The 18,905-nt window shown below is 46.3% G+C and overlaps 1 protein-coding gene across 4 annotated transcripts; it reads right to left on the bottom strand.

Moving 5' to 3' along the window:
- Nucleotides 1-550: 550 nt before the first annotated feature.
- ncoa4 (nuclear receptor coactivator 4) lies at nucleotides 551-18,905 on the bottom strand. Of its 4 annotated transcripts, none has more exons than XM_063191438.1 (10): nucleotides 18,785-18,905; nucleotides 12,473-12,596; nucleotides 9,754-9,894; nucleotides 7,211-7,302; nucleotides 5,944-6,052; nucleotides 5,690-5,788; nucleotides 5,289-5,423; nucleotides 3,427-4,791; nucleotides 2,856-2,948; nucleotides 551-2,559 (listed from the first exon to the last, which is right to left on the bottom strand). In XM_063191438.1, exons 1-10 carry the CDS (start codon nucleotides 18,820-18,822, stop codon nucleotides 2,554-2,556), a joined length of 2,202 nt encoding a protein of 733 aa, XP_063047508.1. In that variant the 5' UTR covers nucleotides 18,823-18,905; the 3' UTR covers nucleotides 551-2,553. The 4 variants fall into 4 exon arrangements, with proteins under 4 accessions (XP_063047508.1, XP_063047506.1, XP_063047507.1 ...); XM_063191436.1 differs by lacking the exon at nucleotides 18,785-18,905 and adding an exon at nucleotides 16,185-16,480; XM_063191437.1 differs by lacking the exon at nucleotides 18,785-18,905 and adding an exon at nucleotides 16,185-16,480 and having other exon boundaries at nucleotides 5,690-5,785.

Here is an 18,905-nt window from a genome sequence, read left to right as displayed (position 1 = left end):
TCCACAATACTTACTGACTGGGTAACTTATAGATTGTAGTACCTGACTTTAGATTTCTGGTTGCAACACAAACTCAGCAGTCATGTACTTGTAGTTCAGTACAGTGTGTTTGCCAGCTCTTATCCAGCTTTGGCCCTTAATCATGTATTCCCATCAGGCCCTGCTCAGAGCAACATGCGAAAGGGCCTGTACGGTAGAGCCGAGGAGAGTGCATTCCACTTGGGCTAGCGTCACTTGTTTGGGTGGAGGAGGCTCTGATAAACAGGCAGGTCCCAGCAGGCTACGCAGATGCAGCTCCTGTAATCAGTGACCACAGAGCATAGAGTTGGTCTTTTTTTTTTTTTTACTGTGCTGCTTATGCTTATTGCCAAAGGTCTCCAAAATTACCATCTCCCAGCCCACAGAGACTGTATGCAGTACCTGTCTCTCAAACTTTCCAATCCCCACAGGCTGAACGAACACACACACACACACGGTTCCACTCCCGACCCGCCAGGGCTTTCACACACTCACCCTCACATTCATAATAGAACACAAAGCCTCAGGCACCTTCAGTTTGTGGGTTTTTATTAAGAGTCAGAGAGGACACAGGTGTGACAGCAGTGAAGGGTGTAAAGCGGGAACCAACAGAAATGTAGACATCTTTAGAACGTGAACAGAACAGAAGCCAGCAGAAAGGTGTATGAGGTGGAGCACCACAGAAGATACGTTCAGAGCCACACTCCAGACCAGAGATAGCTTGGGGGTCACCTATAAAGGTAACCATACCCGTCCACAGGTATCCACACATGATGCACCCGAGTGCCCATGCTTAGGACAGGGGGAGCAGGCCTCATGATAGCCAGGTTAGAACACCTGGCCATTCCAATCTCCACGGGTTACCAAGTCTATGTTCTAATCAAACATTAACTCCCAGGCTCAAAGGCTGAGGACATGGCTGTGCATCAGGTGTGAGGAGATTTGCTTCCCAAAGCCCTCCAGTATCTGACAGTGTAAAGAGGTGCTGCTGACAACAATGTGCTAGATCACGTTCAGTATCTACGGACACATATCATAGGGGTCTACTGGAGAGGTAACACATAGACGCATCAGTGGTTAATATATATGATATATAATATTTTTTCAATTTGATAAGTACTAGATTATGTGAGAGTTGGTTGGCCCCACTGGGATTACAAATATGGTATAGCCATGTGGCTGAAAAAAAAAAGAAATTAAGCATGGGCATTAAAAAAAACCCCAACACTCACTCACACTCACACTTCAGACAAAGAAAGCAACAACAAAACAAACATGCAGAATGGACTTGTTTTTGATTGGGTTCCATTCTAGACACAACATGCGTTCCAACAGTCCATTCACTCGAAGCAATTCAACACTCAACAGGCACATTATGTGGGAGCGCTTAAAGCCAGGTTGTGGGCTAAGTGAGTATGACATGAGAGTGTATGTGACTACATGTGTCTGTAGCATTACAATACATATGGTCTAGTGTGATTCCTATACAACCCTGTGGTTTGTAAAGACTAGCGATATAGCTGGCACATGTACGTATAGCGTATGCCAACTTCAGCTCATAAGCATCAGTTTTATAGCACAGAGAATAAACTCAAAGGGGGCACTTGCCCACTATGGAAAAGCCAATACTGAAGGTTGGCCCTAGCTTTGACAAATAAAATTAACAATTAAAAATTAAAATAAAAACAAGAGTCAGAAAAGGGATGGGTTAAACAAGCGATTGTGGCACAGCTCCTCACTGTCGTTCAATATATTGACGTAAATAAATATATATTTTCATTCCATTGCTGACTCTTCTTAAACCAACGTCTTCTCTCTTACCCTCAAACCCAGCCCCCACTACTCTTGTCTGTCCTTTAGACAGATCTAGCTTAACTAAAATAAAAAGGGATCGCTTCTGGCATAAGCACTGTTCTGGTCCTTTTCTCCAGGTATGTATGCACATGATATGCGTGTACTTGTATGCGTTTCGGCCACGTCTGCCCACAGACACATACGTACACACACACACGCACACTTGCTCTCCATCCGGACTGCCAGTTAGGGGCCTTTAAACTAAACGCTCACCTCAGATTACAAACTATGAAGAAATGAAAATAAAGTAAAATTAGATAGAACAAGTTGAGAGTGATAAACACACTAGGAGGCAAAGAGAATAGAAGAGAGGCAGATTTTTCACATGGTCCAGCAGGCCTGTTTCCAGTTCAATCACATCATGGACCATCAATTGATCGATCTAGCAATTGATTCTCAGACTCTGTGGCCAATCATGGCGCGAGATTGGAGGGTCTCTTGGGCAGAGCGAGCCAAGGTGGAGAAGGGGTGAAGCAGGAGGACCCCCCCCCATCCCCGTGTCCTCTACTCCCAAACACACATCAGCAGAGGATGGGCAGAGTAGGGGGCGGTGCAGTGCGGGGTGCAAAGAAGATGGCATATTGTTGCGTCTGTGCGATTAGGCCAACAGCGGCTCCTCCGAAGATCAATGGAGGAATTGAAGAATTAAAAAAAAAATAATCTCAGAGGCTAACAGCATCTTCACATCTGCAGGTAGAAGAGAAATAGGAAACAGAGAGATGGTGTCAGTCAGCATTCTTGGTGAAACTAGAGACATATTTTCATATGACTACAGTGGTACAACAGGCAAGGCAATGTCAAGTAAGCCATCAGGGATCTAGTGATGCAGTTTTTTTGTTTATTCATGTACTTAGTTTATTGCCAATTAAGCAGCCAATAGCTATTTCAAAATGTACATAGTGACTGAATATTGGCATTGTTTTTTTTTTTGACATTCCATGCTGGGACTGTGTGTGGTGCGTGCCTACACTTTTCCCCCTTACCTGTATAGTGGTCTTGTGAAGCCATTTCTCCTTGTCTCCGTTAAGCTTCATACACGAGAATAGATCACATACTGTGGGTAAGGCCATCCGCTCCTGAACAAGACCAAAACACAACACTCATTAACCCTTCAGCCCTTCAATGGTCTGGTACATTCTTTAACCAGACTTTGACCTTTGTACTCCAAATAGGAAGCTATCGTATCTATATTGACCCGGAGATATCCATACGGACTTATCAGTTCAGTTGCTTGATGGTTCATTTGTCAGATGGTAAATACACAGATTCCACAATAACGCTATTAATCAATAGTAGTGTACTGATAAAATGATATTGCACGGCAACCCAGGAGGCTACTGGTATGAGGTGTCGGGTACCAGGTACCAGATTGCAAAAACTGAATAAATGTATATAGGTGAGCCTTAGGTTGATCATTGTCTACCTGTGTGTGTGCAGACTGGTGTTTTGTGAGTGTGCATGTGTGAGAGAGTGAAAAGATTGTGTGTGTGTGTGTATGAAAGTGGAAGGACTTGACCCCTAAGTGTGTGTGTGCGTTTATGTGTGTACACAAACCTGTGCCTGGGCCCTCTTGCGTAGCAGCCACTTGTCTTCCTGTGCGTCTATGCTGCTGGGGGTCTCCTGCGTCTGTGTGGCGGGGGCCGAGGGCTTGTGTGTGGGGGTGGATGTGATCGAGGGGGTGAGCGAGGGGGTAGCAGAAGGGGTTCGGGGTGTCTTCTGCGGCAGCACCCAGGCGTCCGGCTTCAGGGGCGTCTGGAAGGGGCTCTGCGTCTCCTTATCATCACCAAGAGGTTTCTCCAGGAGAGATCTGCTGCGCTCCTCGCGGCTGGCTTTCTCCAGCTGGCTGGAGGCAGGGGAGTCTCCGCGCTGGCACACCCAGTTAGAGAGAGACGAGGCCGGGTCAGTGTCGGCCAGAGCCTTCTCCAGGAGCGAGCTGCTGCGCTCCTCGCGGCTGGCCTTCTCCAGCTGGCTGGAGGCGTTGGAGGGGGCAGGGGAGGCTCCGCGGGGGCACACCCAGTCAGAAAGGGACGAAGCTGGGTCACTAGTCGCCGTGGCAGCCCGGGGGTAGAGGAAGGCGTACAGCTGGGCTTTGGCGGGAGCGGAGGAGTCAGAGTTGGCGTCGGTCTTCTCTTTGGGAACGCCGTTCTTGTCGCGTCCTTCCTTCTTGAGCAGCCATGCGCTGAGCGCGCCCTTGCCGCAGTTGTCATCGCACACGCACTGCGCGAAGCTGCCGCAGGACTCGTTGGCGCGACACACCTGCTCCACCTGCGCACTGGAGGCTCGCTGCAGCCACAGCTCCACAGCCGCAACCGCCGGGTTGGTCGCCACGCCTACCGGGGAGGAGGGAGTGTTGTTGCCGGAGGAGGGCGGGGTCTTCAGGCACTTGAGCTTGCCCAGGTTCTCAATCTCGAAGCTGGGGGCACTCTTGCCAGCGCCGCCACAGCAAGAATCACAGTCGGAGGAAGGGGAGGAAGGGGAGGCAGCCGGCATGGAAACGACAGCCGGGCCAGAGCCGGGCAGCCATTCGCTGGCCGAATAGCCTTCCTGGAATGGCTTGAGGATCGACTTCCAGAGCTCAACTCCACCAGTAGCAGCATCCATCTCCATGGGAGCGGACATGATCAGCCAATCGGCAAGCTCCTCGCCAGTGCTTGAGGCGGGTCCTTCCTGGCTGGCTTTGGTCTGATTGGTGGTGGTGGTGGTAGTGGCGGTGATGTCATCTTCGTCCTCGTCGCCGGTCAGCTGGAAGTCGGACTCGTCGATCTTCTCGATGGAGAAGGTGGAGGCGGTGCTGCAGGTGCTGCTGGCGCGCTCCCTCATTGGTGTCTTCTCGCGGATAAGCCACGCCTCCAGGTCCTTCAGCTGGCCCCAAGCTTTCTGGAAGTCGAAGGTGCTCAGCGGGCGGCTAGGCTGCTGCTGCTGCGATACGGAAAGCAAGAAGGGACAAAAACGACTCTGGTCAGAACTATGTTTGTAAAATGAATCACAAATTTAAAAGCCCTGTATATAACATGTATTTCGATTAAATTTAAGTGTGGAGAAAAACACTTCCAATATAGACCCGGCACCTTTATACGTTCTCTAGAAAACTCCCTTCCTTCAACCATGAAACTACAATTGCAGGTCACAACAGTACCCCTTGAGAAAATCTATTCAATCTTTAGCAGTTTCCAAACTGTATGGGCCTTGGGCAATCCCTCCTCACGTCACAGCAATTAACATCGGAATACAACCATAATGCAAATGTGCTTTGTGTTCAGACAAAGTCGTTTGTGTTGCGTTTACGTTTTTTTGAGACTATATACAGGGGGGAAACTCCACACCAGAAACCTGAACCTGACATGCACACAACCAAACACACGCACATCCTTTCTGGTGCCTGTAACAATCACCACGGGAGGCCCTGGTCGGCTCACCTGGGGCTGCTCTTTGGGGGAAACCAACCAATCCTGGGTGTTCTTGCTGAACTGGAATCCGATGGGAGCCTTTGTCACTGGCTTGTTTCCCAGGAGCCAGTCAGCTAGAGGAGTGCTGCGCTCAACCTCCATCTTCTGTGTGAGAGAGAGAGAGAGAGAGAGAGAGAGAGAGAGAGAGAGAGAGAGAGAGAGAGAGAGAGAAAATGGATCAGGTTACAGGCGTGTTAACAGGTCCTTGACGCATGGAAAGCAGTGTGTATGACTGGGCTTTTGAGTGACGTGCAGGGACATGTGCTCTGCACATTGTTTGCTCGTGCATGCCTTAGTTGGAATCTCTGTTGTGCAATGCTTCTTCATGAGAAGTCTTGAATAGGTGATCAGTGTGTGTTAGTAAGGCGTACCTGCTTCTTCGTGGCCACAGGGCAGTTCTGTTGCAGCCAAGGCCTCTCGTAGGAGCTGGCCCTTGAAGTGGGGGGAGTAGAGATAACACAGGCCTCCTTCTGGGAGAGAGAGAGAGAGAGACAGAGAGAGAGACAGAGAGAGAGACAGAGAGAGGGAGAATTAATAAAATCTAGTGATAATGTTGCCAACATGGTTTAGTGTGTCGCAACACTTAAAAACAGAGGAGTGGAGGGAGTATGCATGTGTGTGTTACCTGTGTGTTGATGGTCCCGAAGGATGTGATGGCCTGACGCAGGGATCGGGCGTCTGCCTGAAAACTCATGTCAGGGGTCTCCTCTGGACTCAGGCTCAGGGAAGACAACCTGTACACACATAAAAACAGAGATCATCAGAACAGGACTGATTCAGAACACACACACACACACACACACACACACACACACACACACACACACACACACACACACACACACACACACACACACACACACACACACACACACACACACACACACACGCACGTGCAATCACCCTTGTTACATAACAAAACAACATAAAACACAGCGGCCAACGGAAAAGAACTTGCTGCCCCTTTAGGAATTCCTTGTGAACAAACTCACACAGAGCTACAGAGCCAGTAGCCAACCAGAGATGCCTGGGCCACGGCTTCGCCTTCTCTCTGAAACCACAACAGGACCCTCACAGCTCATCTGGACTTCTGACAACTCCAGACTCACTTATGAAACAAAAACGAGCCAATCAGAACCATATCGGTCCGAACCCACCTACCCCAACCCTCCTCTGGTCCAATTGAAGCCTTTGGAACCCTATCCCACCTACTCCAGCCCTTTTCTGGCCCAATCAGAATCTTCACGGCTCAAACCCGCCCATTCCACCCCTCCACTGGCTCAATTGAAACTTTCAGATAATCGTTCCACCCCAGACAAACCCCAAGCTGAACCAATCGTATGGCCTGATGCCATATAGGGGGGTGATTACTACTTAAAAACAGTCTTTGGTCTTACACAATTATGGTGATGGTGTTTACTTCAAGGGGAAAAACACAGGCACCAGCGGCAACCACCCACCTACCCACCCACACTCTACCACACACACACCCACACGTTCTTTGGGTGAAGAAAGGTAGTAATCTGACAATAATCCCGTCATTATGAGGAGATCTCAGCCAACAAGCCACTATCTCCTGGATTAGACTTGTACAGGGCCTCTATTCATCGCTCATGACGCTTCTGCCTCCAAAATAATAATTTACATGACTGACACGCACACCCTCTAACTAGGTCTCTCACCCTCGCTCCCCCACGACGCACCTTTACCGTCTTTTTCTGGCACACCCAAACTAAAGTACGCTACCTTCAACACAAGTAAAAAGTCTCTGAAGAAATGCTCAATCTTTCACACAGAGGTATGCACGCAGAGTGACAAACAAAACACACACAACTTACAAACATACACACACAAACACACACACAAACACACACACGCACACAGACACTCACTTCTCCAGGCAGCTGGTGAGTTGGTTGGCCATATCGTGGTTGCTGGGGGAGCTCTCCAGCTGGTGGATCAGGGTGTCAAACTGGCCCCGGAGCTGCAGAGAGACAACACACACACATAGCAGATATTAGAAGAATTAATAAACAAGCACACATGCATGCAGACATACTGGTGTACTAGAGGGAAAACACACCATTGCTAGAGCTGAAGAGGGACAAAACACTGTGCACGAGTGGAATCACACACAGAATACACTAAAGTAAAGACTGTTCATTTTATCCATGTGTTTAAGATTGCAAAAACATGAAGGAGAAATGTCAACACATGTCAACTTGCGAGATAATTCAGCACTAAGGATAGGTTTTGGGGAACATGTCCTTTGTAGGAAGAAAACTAAGCACATTCAGTTCCTCCTTGTCCAAAACAAAAACAACACGTGTAGAACACAAAGGTATACAAAAACACATGATATTCAAGCATATCATCAAAACGTATTGCAATGTCAGCACTACAATATGGTAAAACTGCTTAAAGTGATACTGTCCCATTTTTGGAAATAAGCTTATTTTATACCTCTCCTTGAGTTAAATGATTGGGTTTTACCTTTCTCCTGTACTTTCAACCGTTCTCTGAGTATAGCAGTGCAAATTTTACCTCCATGCTAGCAGTTAACATTGAGTCCTATGAGACCAGCTGGCGGCTAACTGGTCTCATAGGACTCAATGTTAACTGCTAGCTTGGAGGTAAAATTTGCACTGCCATACCCAGAGAACGGTTGAAAGTACAGGAGAATGGTAACCCCCTACTATTTAAGTCAAGGGAAGGTGTAAAATAAGCTTATTTCCAAAAAATGGGACAGTATCACTTTAAGGCCTACATGTAGCTGACCAAGCAAAGTCTGTAGTGTGCAAGATTGTATTCTGGTGAGAGAAGATGATCACACAGACCCAGTGAAAGCTGGTGCAAGACAGCTGATGTGAGCATGTAGCACCAGGTGTGTGTGTGTGTGTGTGTGTGTGTGTGTGTGTGTGTGTGTGTGTGCGTGCGTGCGTGCGTGCGTGCGTGCATGCCTGCCTGCCTGCCTGCATTTATATACGTGTGCTCACACACACGCGTGCGTTTGATCCATTAGAACGGACACTGCAGGGCTTCTGTCGTGTTTGTGTACACACTAGGGCTTTGACTTGTGCCCCAAAATCATAGTCGAAGTTCGTTTCTAAATTAAAAACGATATTCGAATATATTCGAATATTTATCCATATTTTTTACCATTAAAATTGCCCCAGTTAGACCTGATGTCAAGCTGAAGTTATTCTTTCCCCCAGTCAGTAAGACTAGTAAAAGGCTATTCCAACCAGAGATGTAGCCTAATGGCCCATTAACAACATGCATTCAACCAGCCATTATTGTTTAGCGATCGTTCAGCACTTATAAGAAGACGGTACTTAGAGGTGTGAATGTAGATGAAAACATGGCAAAGCTAGCAGCCATGTCAAACTTGTAGCCCAAGTTAAAATTTGAATTGGATCATATGGGAATCATGAGAATTGAGCACACAGCACCAATATCAACAAATATGTATTTATTTTCTATCACTAATGACGGACATTTAGGTAGTGTGTTTGTAGGTCCAGGTAAGATGACTGCTCTCGTCTAAAAACAAACATTACACAAACTAGCAGTGCGCTAAAAACATGCTAAAGCATGCTAACAAAATCATCACCTGGAGTCTGCCTGATCTGACACCCAGACCAATGAAGCTAATTTGGTCAAAATCCAAAAAACAAGAAGTTATTATCTTACTCTTGGCGTAATCACAGGTACTTGTGGGTTGGATCACATAATTCCAGAAACTCGTCAACAACTCCAGAAAGTAATGTGATGATGCTTTGTTTATTAACTGTAGCCATTCACTTTAATGGAACTCTGCAGCACTCATCTGCTTGTTATGCGGACTCAGGGGGAGACTGCCTGGCGCAAGTGTCCTGCTACGGAACACAGAGAGATGAGCCACACGCACGCGACTCTCCTCAACACAGCTGTAGTGATTAACCAGCCATGGAAAAAATAAATTGAGACTGTGAATTGCGATGTTTACAAGGAAATGATTTTAATCAACAACAATGAAATGCCCAAAAAAGCAATACCCAAGTCAGATTCGAATATTAATGGCCAATTAATATTCGTTCGAATGTCTCGAATTTTCTTAACATTCGACTTATATTCGAATATCGAAGTCAAAGCCTTAGTACACACGCGCATTGTTATATTCACAATTCTGCCTTCTTGCATCGTGAGACAGGTTTGTGGCTCAGTGAATCACCATTTCTCAGTTCGTTACCGCCATAGTGTTTATCCAGTAAAGATGCTGCAGCTGGTGTTGTTGTGTGTCTGCTGTGTCTGTGTGAGTGAGTGAGTGAGACTGTGTGTGTGTGTGTATGAGAGAGAGAGAGAGAGAGAGAGAGAGAGAGAGAGAGAGAGAGAGAGAGAGAGAGAGAGAGAGAGAGAGAGAGAGAGAGAGAGAGAGAGAGAGAGAGAGACGTACCCAATAGAGCTGTTGCAACTGCTGCTGTAGTGCCTCTGCCTTGAGCTGCTCCACCAGGTCGATCTGCTCCCTGAGCCACACCTCTCGAGAGCGCAGGAACTCCAGGTGCCGGCTGATACAGGTGTGCAGCTGAGTCTTCACCTGAGCACCGCAGCACAGGAGACAACACAGGACAAATGTAAGCAACACATGATATACACACCCGACACTAGCGGAGAAGACAAAATAGAGACAGGTGAGTCAGCATCACACAGACACACACACAAGACAGAACACAGGTGAGCAACACTCAAGAGAAGTGCACACACACAGTTCAAAGACACAAACTGAAATAATGTCAGAAGAACACAGATGTACACACACACATACACACATCCTTGACGACAACCCGGCTTGTCCAAAAATTTGACTTCTATGGTGTATGTTGAGTAAATACTGACACATACAATAAAAACATGAACGTGAAAAACCACTGAAGTCTTCAGGCAGCTACGCCAGTCCAAGTTCCCCTGCTTACAATACAGATAAGGATTTTTACCTCAGTCCTAAATGGTGCAGTGGGTTAGTTTATCAGCAGCTATTAGTCCTTGTCTGATGGAGAGGTAGAGCAGTGCCCAGAGTACAGTTGAGAGATCAATGCCACAATGACCATACACACACCTCTCTCCTGGCTCTTTATATAGGCCCTGGTCACGTTCACAACCCCCACCCACCCCATCCTTCCGTCCCTACACACCACGTATCCAGACTCTACCACCCACCTCCTACTCACCACCACACACACATATTCCAAAGCAATAATTAACTGTGCCGAGGTCATTCATATACACACACACACACACACACACACACACACCTGTGGGCATCGCAAACAATGGCAACAACAATTGTGAGTGTGTGTGTGTGTGTGTGTGTGTGTGTGTGTGTGTGTGTGTGTGTGTGTGTGTGTGTTTGTGTGTGTGTGTGGAGGGAGGATGGTTACATGTGTATGTGTGCCATCATGCTGTGGCTTTGGGAAGGAAGGGAACAAAAGGCTTTGCGTGTGTGTATGCCTGTCTGTGTGTGTGTCATAAAAGGTGGGTAGCTAGCTACTGTAAAATACCCATAAATCTACGACTGTTAATTTCAAAGGCTCTTGGCAGGCAACGCATCAACATGGCTTAAAAACTGGGCCAAAACAACAGAAAATGAGGCCGCTTATCACGTCACGTTTGTCTGTAAAAACCGAAAAAGGCTGATGAACCAGTCCTTGAAAATGGTCAAAACATGAAAATAAGGAAAATGCAGAGCGTTTTTATGGTTCATATTATAACCACGTAAATGTCAGGGTCAAAAGGTCAATGTGCTGCTGACACCTGCTCTTTTCATGCCCCTCTGTATGAAGCGCGTGTCATGTGTGTTTGTTTGCACGTGTACATGTACAGGCTTGTAATGTCTAGGCAATTTCTTCTCAAATTGTGGGCCGCGAAGGTATTCCAAGTGGGCCCTGGAACAGTTTTCTAAAAATCGAAATAAAATGTTGCATCTGTGTTGCTGTTGACAATTCATTTGAGTTGAATTGTTTATTGGCCCAGAGGTGGGCCCCCAACCTTTTTCAAAAGATTCAAGTGGGCCCCAAGTAGGAAAATGTTGCGGTTCCCCGTCTAGGCCTACATAGGGCTGTACGTCTTTTCTTTTATTTGTTGAGTGGTCATATGCCCCCCCTGAAGTTTTTAGTACCCGGATGTGCAGTGTTGGGCAAGCTACTTGTAAAATGTAGTGAGCTAAGCTATCAGCTACTCAACCATAAAAATAAGCTTCACTACACTAAAGCTACCACCATCAGAAATGTAGTGAGCTAAGCTTCAAAAATGTGGAAATGTAGTTCACTACACCAGAAGCTACATTTTCCAAACATATTGTCAGCTTGATTTAAAATAACAGATAGGCCTACCTTCATTAAACAAAACATGATCTCATTATACTTAATTGACATTTATTATATACATTCAGTGTGTTTTAAATATCATTATAGGACACAGGCCTAGGGTGATCCCAAGTCCAAGGGGGGACATGGATCCATATGTCCATATTGTGACCCCATGTCCAAGGGGGGACATGGATCCATATCCACATATCCATATGTTTTTGAGGGACAGTGTGGGGCACTCCCTGGCGTCCCACCCCCCCAATTCACTAACATTTTTCCATCATATAGACCTACCTTACATGAGCTTGCGTTACTATGTGCGCATCGCATCGCAATTGAGAACTGCCGCTACTTGCGGTTAACTTACATAATAATAGAACGTAGGCTTAGCAAGGAAAAAACAGTCGGTTTTCTGCTAAGGCGACGTGTTAAAAAGTAGCATGGAAGAAAGTTACAAGTATATACCACCTCTGACTTCATTTCATGCAGGTGGGTCTTGGAACCCCTGTGTGACTGCCTAGATCTCGGGAAAGAGAGTCTTTTTTTTTCTTCAAGCAACAAAATGTAGCTTTTGTGGAAGCTACGTCGCTACTTGAGACAAAAGATAGCTTAACTACAGGGAAGTTACTCGATACATAAAGTAGTGACGCTACGACCAAGCTACTGGGGAATGTAGTTAAACTAGTAGCTTGTAGCGAAGCTACTGCCCATCACTGCGTGTGTGTTTGTGTGTGTAGTCGTCGCTGAGCTGTGTGTGTGTGTGTGTGTGTGTGTGTGTGTGTGTGTGTGTGTGTGTGTGTGTGTGTGCACCTCTCTGGAGTTGTCTCTGAGCTGGGCCTCTGCTCTGGTGACCTCTGCGATGGCTTCCTCCAGCTGGCCCCGGGCCTGAGTGCATTGCCGCAGGGCACTCCTCTCCTTCTCCTCGCCGGGCATCCTACACACACACACACACGCACAGAGAGGACACCATATGAGATATTGCTCATAATTGCTCATATTTCTATATTGTGTTGTATAAGAAAAAGCTTCATAATGGCCCACAATGCAGTCTGTCTGTTAAACAAAAAATCAAGTAATTCCAGAAATCATGAATGCTATTTATTTCTGAGGTGTGATTTTCTTTGGAAAATTACAACATTGTAACCATCAGCTAGTCCACGTACCACTCTGTGCCTTTCACTATTCTTTGCCCGACAAAGGGCTGGTCTGTTTCGTCACGGAAACACATGAAGGGATTTTTTTCCCCGCGCTTCAAGTCTGCAGCTGATGTTTCACTTCCTTCTACAGTGAAACATTTCTGTACTTGTGCCAGGTCAACCACACAGCCTTTACCAGCAACTAGACTAGGCTTAACTTAAGCATCGTCTACACAATAGCCCAAGGCATCTGGGACACCACAGCACAGACAGGAAATACCAGCTCTTGCTTCCTTCACTGTCAGTTAGTGCCATCTAGTCTTGCTGAGTACAGTCAGTTGGGGAGGGTAACTGAACGAAGCCAGACAAAAATCCAGTGAACTCTGCAGCAAATCAAATTGCAGTGGAGACATTTGCGTTGCTGATTTGATTGGACACCGCCAGCTGAATTCCCTCCTCATTTTGTATGGGATTAAACTTCTAAAGTCTTTGCTAAGCTTCTCTTTGCTCCACTCCGGAATAATTGAATGGGAGAATTTTGCTTTGCCTCGTCAACTTAGCTTGTATGTAATTTATACAAGTCTTGGAAGTCGTTTAGCTGCCATGCTGGTTAGAGGTCACCTGGTCCGTGCCTATGGATCTGGGCCAGGTCCACACAGCAGGGGGCCTCTCTCTGACTGAGACAGATTACGGTGGCCTAAGAAGTCAAGGCTTCCTTCAGACACTGCCGGCAGATCATTTTCGTTCCTACCTACTGCCCCATCTTCTCTGGCCATGTGACGAGAGGCTCAATGTCATTGATGAGCATAATCAGATGTTATTCTCTCATTCATGATCACTCTTCAATGGGGGGAAGCCTTATTGTTTCCTTAACAGTGGAAGAGCGACAGAATCAAGAGGACGTAGTCCGTAGGAAAGGAAGGGAGGAACTAGAATGATTCGCACATTTTCTCCAGCTCTCACTCCCTCCCTCACAGAGGTGCCATAAATATCACAGTCTGCCGGCACGTTCCTGTTACAGGCAGACAGGCAGGTCAGTCAAGCTTCTCAGAATATCACATCCGAGTTCCCTTGAAGTAGAGGAGGGGTGAGTGAGAGTGGTACAGGGGCTGTGACTGAGAGGGTGTTATGTGCTCACGTGGGCCGGTTGAGAAAGAGAGAGAGAAAGAGCAAAGCCATACCATACGCTGCTAAAGAGGGGGTGGTCATGTTGGAAGTTGTCCAATCACAGAGGCTCTACTCTACACTCACATGCTGGGCCACTGCCAGCTTTTGCTGGTCCCATCCGAAAGGGCCCACCTTCACATGTATACATTGCAATGGGGACTCCATTCTGGGCCCCCCATCTCATCCGTCCCGGGACAACGTACCCCTTTGCCACCACCCCTCAGCTGCCCTGCTCACATGCAAACCCAAGAGTCGTGGCAGTTCCCCAGATACAAACAGTTGAAAGGGGGCACTGAAAAGGTGGACCCAGTCTCTCGACACTCACAGAATAGACACAAGTCTGTTGGTCAGGATTTGGCAGCAAAGCCCCCTTGTCCAGAGACGGCCTTGATTTCTGGTCAAAAAGAGCTTGCTACACTTTGGAGCCATTTAACAGCTGCATTAATTGTTTGGGGCCAGCTGGGTGGTTCTCACAAAATGATTTCTTTTAGCATGCTTGCGAGTCATTCTCACCATAATAGATAGCCTCTGACAGCCCAGCACACATGTACCGTAAATACACCCATCGTCCATCACAAGAGGTTTGGGCTACCACAACAAAACCCTTTTGTGAATGAGGCAACACACGAGGTCAGCAGCCTCCCAGAGGACAACAAACAACTTGTGTGTCTGTCAGGTGTGCTGTAATAGACTGCAATACAATGGCAGGAGCTCGGAATACAGTAATAAACTCCAAACACCTCACCCAGACCACAACACGATGCAGCTGGGCGCCAACCAAAGGCTTAGAGATTTAGACTCTTTTCATCCCAAAATACACAGATGAACAATGTTTACTTCAAAACCTCTCAATGGCTGAAATTAGCTCTGGCATGAAGGTCTAAAATGCAGTGAGAACATAGAATCACACAGATTAGTCCACCACGGGGGGAAGCAAAGTCCAGTACGACCAGCAGGTGCACAGAAGGCAAACTTTGCCCCACTGTACACGTAAGTTAATAATCAGGGGCCCACAGCTGAGTTGCAAGGGAAAATACACATCACATGGGGGAAACGTCTTCTTCCTAGTACTGTAGTACCACTACTACATGACTTAATTCCCACTTGGGCATAACTAAACACATGAAACACAAGCACTTCACAAACGCTCAATCACCAACATACATGAGAAGTCATTGTTTGGCCAAGATCATACTTAATACAATTAATGTGGATAAAATCGGTGTCTAAAGTGAGAAAATCAAATGTGGTAACAGATAAACAAAACATTGCTTTTTATAGAAAATGTCTCACAATTTTCCATAGTCAACAAACAGCAGAGATTTCCCAACTGCTGAGGAAGAAAGGGCCACTCTCCCTTTCTCCATGTGGGGTCATAAAAACCTGCAGCAGACCACTACAGCAGAGCCAAGGTCAGCTTAAGACCTTCAAATGCTTAAAAGACACATCTGAGATGAGCACACGGCAAATATTACTGAGAAAGCTCAATTTCAAGTAGTTAAAACAGCACACTCATGACCGGTTAGAGCTGATATGACCCCACCATGAGATATCAGCAGGCTACAGCTGGGGCTAGCTGCTTCTGGTGATACGACAGCCCCTTATGCTTCAACCAAAAGCTGTCAAAATCAGTCAAAAAATATACAGCAATTGAATACAGTGTGGACAATAAAGTGCTAACCATAGGTTTGGCATTTAGTTAGAAAAATATTCCAGAATCTAGCCATTTTCTTTCCTGACCTTGAACGTGGTGGGATGTCCAGGAATAAAATAAGCAACAGTAGCCAGCTGGATGACTATGCACTTCAAAAGAGCCCATATAGCCTATGTGAATGTCAGTGTTGTGAAAAGAACGGTGTGTGTTTACATATCAGGTATAACAAATGTATACTGTCTTTGAGCATCTACAGCACCTTTGTTATAATGCTATCACCTACTAGCTGTTAAGCTAATGTTATTGACAAGAGTATAGTTATAGTTCCTGTAGTTATTACGAAGCAATTACGAAAAAAGGTGAGAAACGTTGTCATTACGTTGTCAGTACAATGTTGTCATTTCGTTTTGGACACTTAAAAGCAACTGCCCTTCAATGAGAAATTGTGTTGCCAAAGCAGTCCCGGTTGAATGCTGTTGTGCAAGCTGTAGTAAAATGGTGGACAACACTAGCTTCCAAGGTAACAGCAAATGGTTTATATCCGACAATAAGCGATGTGTCCTACCTCGTCCTATTGTACAAAGCAAAGATTTTCGAATAGCGACAATCCGTGTATGTCAGCTTCCTCTTCATAAAACAAAAACACTGAACATTAGTTGTTTGCCTTCATGATTTTATCAGTCGACAATCCACAGCTCTCCGCGACGTCATCAGCAGTGACGCAGCCAAGCAGCCTCCACCATGGCTATCGCATTCCGCACGTACACACCATATGAGGGAGGGGGGCCCACACAGGGGGGATGCAGAGGACGGGCTAGAAAGCACTGTCTCCAAGAACAGCTTTTCCAGAGAAGACAGTGAATGAAGTAAGGGTTAACGTTCGGCGAGAAGGTCGCTACCGTGGAATAGCAGCACGACAGAGAGAATCTTTAGACCCCGACGCGGAGCGGAGGGGTCTTGTTCTCTCTGAAGTGCTGCTATTCCACAAAGCGACCGACTCGCCGAAAGTTAACCCGCTTATTATATGGATATACTTAAATGATTCACACATGCGGGGACATTTCTTTAGACCTATTTAATGTTAAGATTGTTGCTGCGCAAAACAAAACAGTGCCGATGTGGAACACCGCTAGGCAACAGCTAGGTAGGCTAGCCAGGACAACAGGTGTTGTCTATCACAGCAGCTGATTAGAGTGACAAAAGACCGGACACCCTGCAACATTCGCTTTAGCCACTGACTTGTATACAAGCCAGTGGCTTTAGCAGTGAACGTCTTGTTGCCATTGACAGCGGTAGCCAGGACAACGGGTGCTGTCTATCACAGCAGCTGATTAGAGTCTTGTTGAAAAGTCGATTTAGCAGTGAAAAGTCTTGTTGCCATTGACAGCGGTCTGTTATAGACCAACCCGTCCGTTATCGAAAAATAACAGACGTCCGAACGTTGGGGAGCCCCGTTGAAATGAATGGAGCATTCGACAGATGACGTCACAACCATATAATAAGAGGCAAATAATGTCTTCAAGGACGCCCCGTCTGCTTTTATTGTTTTGTCAGCATCTCAAAGACTTTGTTCAGTTGTCAGAAATTGCCCTCTCTGACCACTGCAGCCACAGAGAGTGACTGCTGTAGCCAGTACCATTTTGGCGCAATAGGTTTTCAGTTTCGTACATAAAAAAAGTTATATTGACAAAATATACTATGGCAGAGAAGTATATCCAATCTGATTAGCAAATATCACACCGCATGGCACTGGAAGTTGAGCCAACTATAAGGTGCAGTCATCGTTAGGTCAATGATAACAAAAGACCGGCAATAACATGACAGGATCAATGCCATTCACCACTTCCCACTACATAAAACAAACAACTTAAATGTATATCAATAAAGTGAAGAGTCAGCAGATTGCCACGTGTATGGTTTTGCAAATCTGTCAAACGCTCGCTGAAATAGATCAAATTGACTAGGCTACTACTAGCGATACCTACTGGCAGATTAATGCATCTCCACGTTCGTGAAAGGATGCAAAGTCAGGGAAGTTCACAAATGTAATATAGTTCACAAATAGAGGATATTTCATCGAATCAAAATGTCAAAACACGTGATAATTTGCATTGAAAGAAAACAAACCGTTTGGCTACATGATACGGTTTCGTATGTCGTTGGTCCCCTTACTTGCTTGACTTCCTAGTTCAGCCCGATTCCCTGATTGACGCTCCCAACGCAGGACGCTCCCCTGTCGGCTGGCTCCCACTAGCCAGACGGTCCCACCGCCATATAACGGAGCTAGTTATCTTTTTGATGTTTCTAACCCTAACCTTAACCCTAAACCTAACCCTAACCCTAAACCTAACCCTAACCCTAAATTGTTTGTATGTGGCAGTGTATGATAATACGTGAAATATAATCGGGTGGGACTACACGTCCGGGAGTGATAGAAACACCTGGGACTGCACGTCCGGGAGCGATCTCAGTTGGGAGTGTCCATCTACCACCGGTTCAGCCCTTACAACTTAATAACTGCGTTTTTAAGTTTTGTTCAGCCAAATGTATATACAAATAACAGACGTATTCCGATAAGCATTCCATCAGATTGACTAAACGCTCGTAAAAACACACCATCGATTTATTGAGGGTCTAGGCTAACTAGAGCTAATACCGGTACCTACTCCAGCAAGCCAAACCGGCATACAGACTGAGACTCCCAACGGAGTTCGCTCCCGGACGTGCGGTCCCCGGTGTTTCTATCACTCCCGGACTTGCGGTCCCCACCCGATTATATTTCACGTATTATCATATACTGCCACATACAAGCAATTTAGGGTTAGGTTTAGGGTTAGGGTTAGGGTTAGGTTTAGGGTTAGGGTTAAGGTTAGGGTTAGGTTTAGGGTTAGGGTTAAGGTTAGGGTTAGAAACAAAAAACTAACATCAACAAGATAACTGGCTCCGTAATATGGCGGTGGTACCGTTAGTCTGGCTAGTGGGAGCGAGATGAAATGGGAGTGTAATGAGATGGGAGCGTGAATCTGGGAATCGCCAAACCAATGCAAGATTCTGGCATCCAGTAAAAGTTAGCCTGTTAGCCGGCTAACATCAGCTAAACTCCCCAAATTCCTCAACACATAACAACAAAGCTTCTTCATATACTGAAAGGTAAATGTTACATACCTATATCCCTTTGACGATGACTTAGACTTTGATGTCATTGCCTTTTTGGTGGTAGAATGAAATGCCGTAGACTACCGGCGAAATTCCCGGCGCGTTCGATGGCAAGCGAGGAGGGACGCCG

This window comes from Engraulis encrasicolus, chromosome 24 (genome assembly GCF_034702125.1).
Source record: "Engraulis encrasicolus isolate BLACKSEA-1 chromosome 24, IST_EnEncr_1.0, whole genome shotgun sequence".
NCBI lineage: Eukaryota > Metazoa > Chordata > Actinopteri > Clupeiformes > Engraulidae > Engraulis > Engraulis encrasicolus.
This window is presented reverse-complemented; position numbering and strand designations above follow the sequence as displayed.

What these genes read in the sequence shown, in the direction of transcription:
- ncoa4 (XM_063191436.1), bottom strand. Translation starts at nt 16,252, where the DNA reads ATGAAGAGGAAGCTGACATACACGGATTGTCGCTATTCGAAAATCTTT. An exon ending in AGTTGCAACAGCTCTATTGG is followed by an intron (nt 7,303 to 9,753) that starts GTACGTCTCTCT and finishes GTCTCTCTGCAG; the next exon opens with CTCCGGGGCCAGTTTGACAC. An exon ending in CCCCCAAAGAGCAGCCCCAG is followed by an intron (nt 4,792 to 5,288) that starts GTGAGCCGACCA and finishes TCCGTATCGCAG; the next exon opens with CAGCAGCAGCCTAGCCGCCC.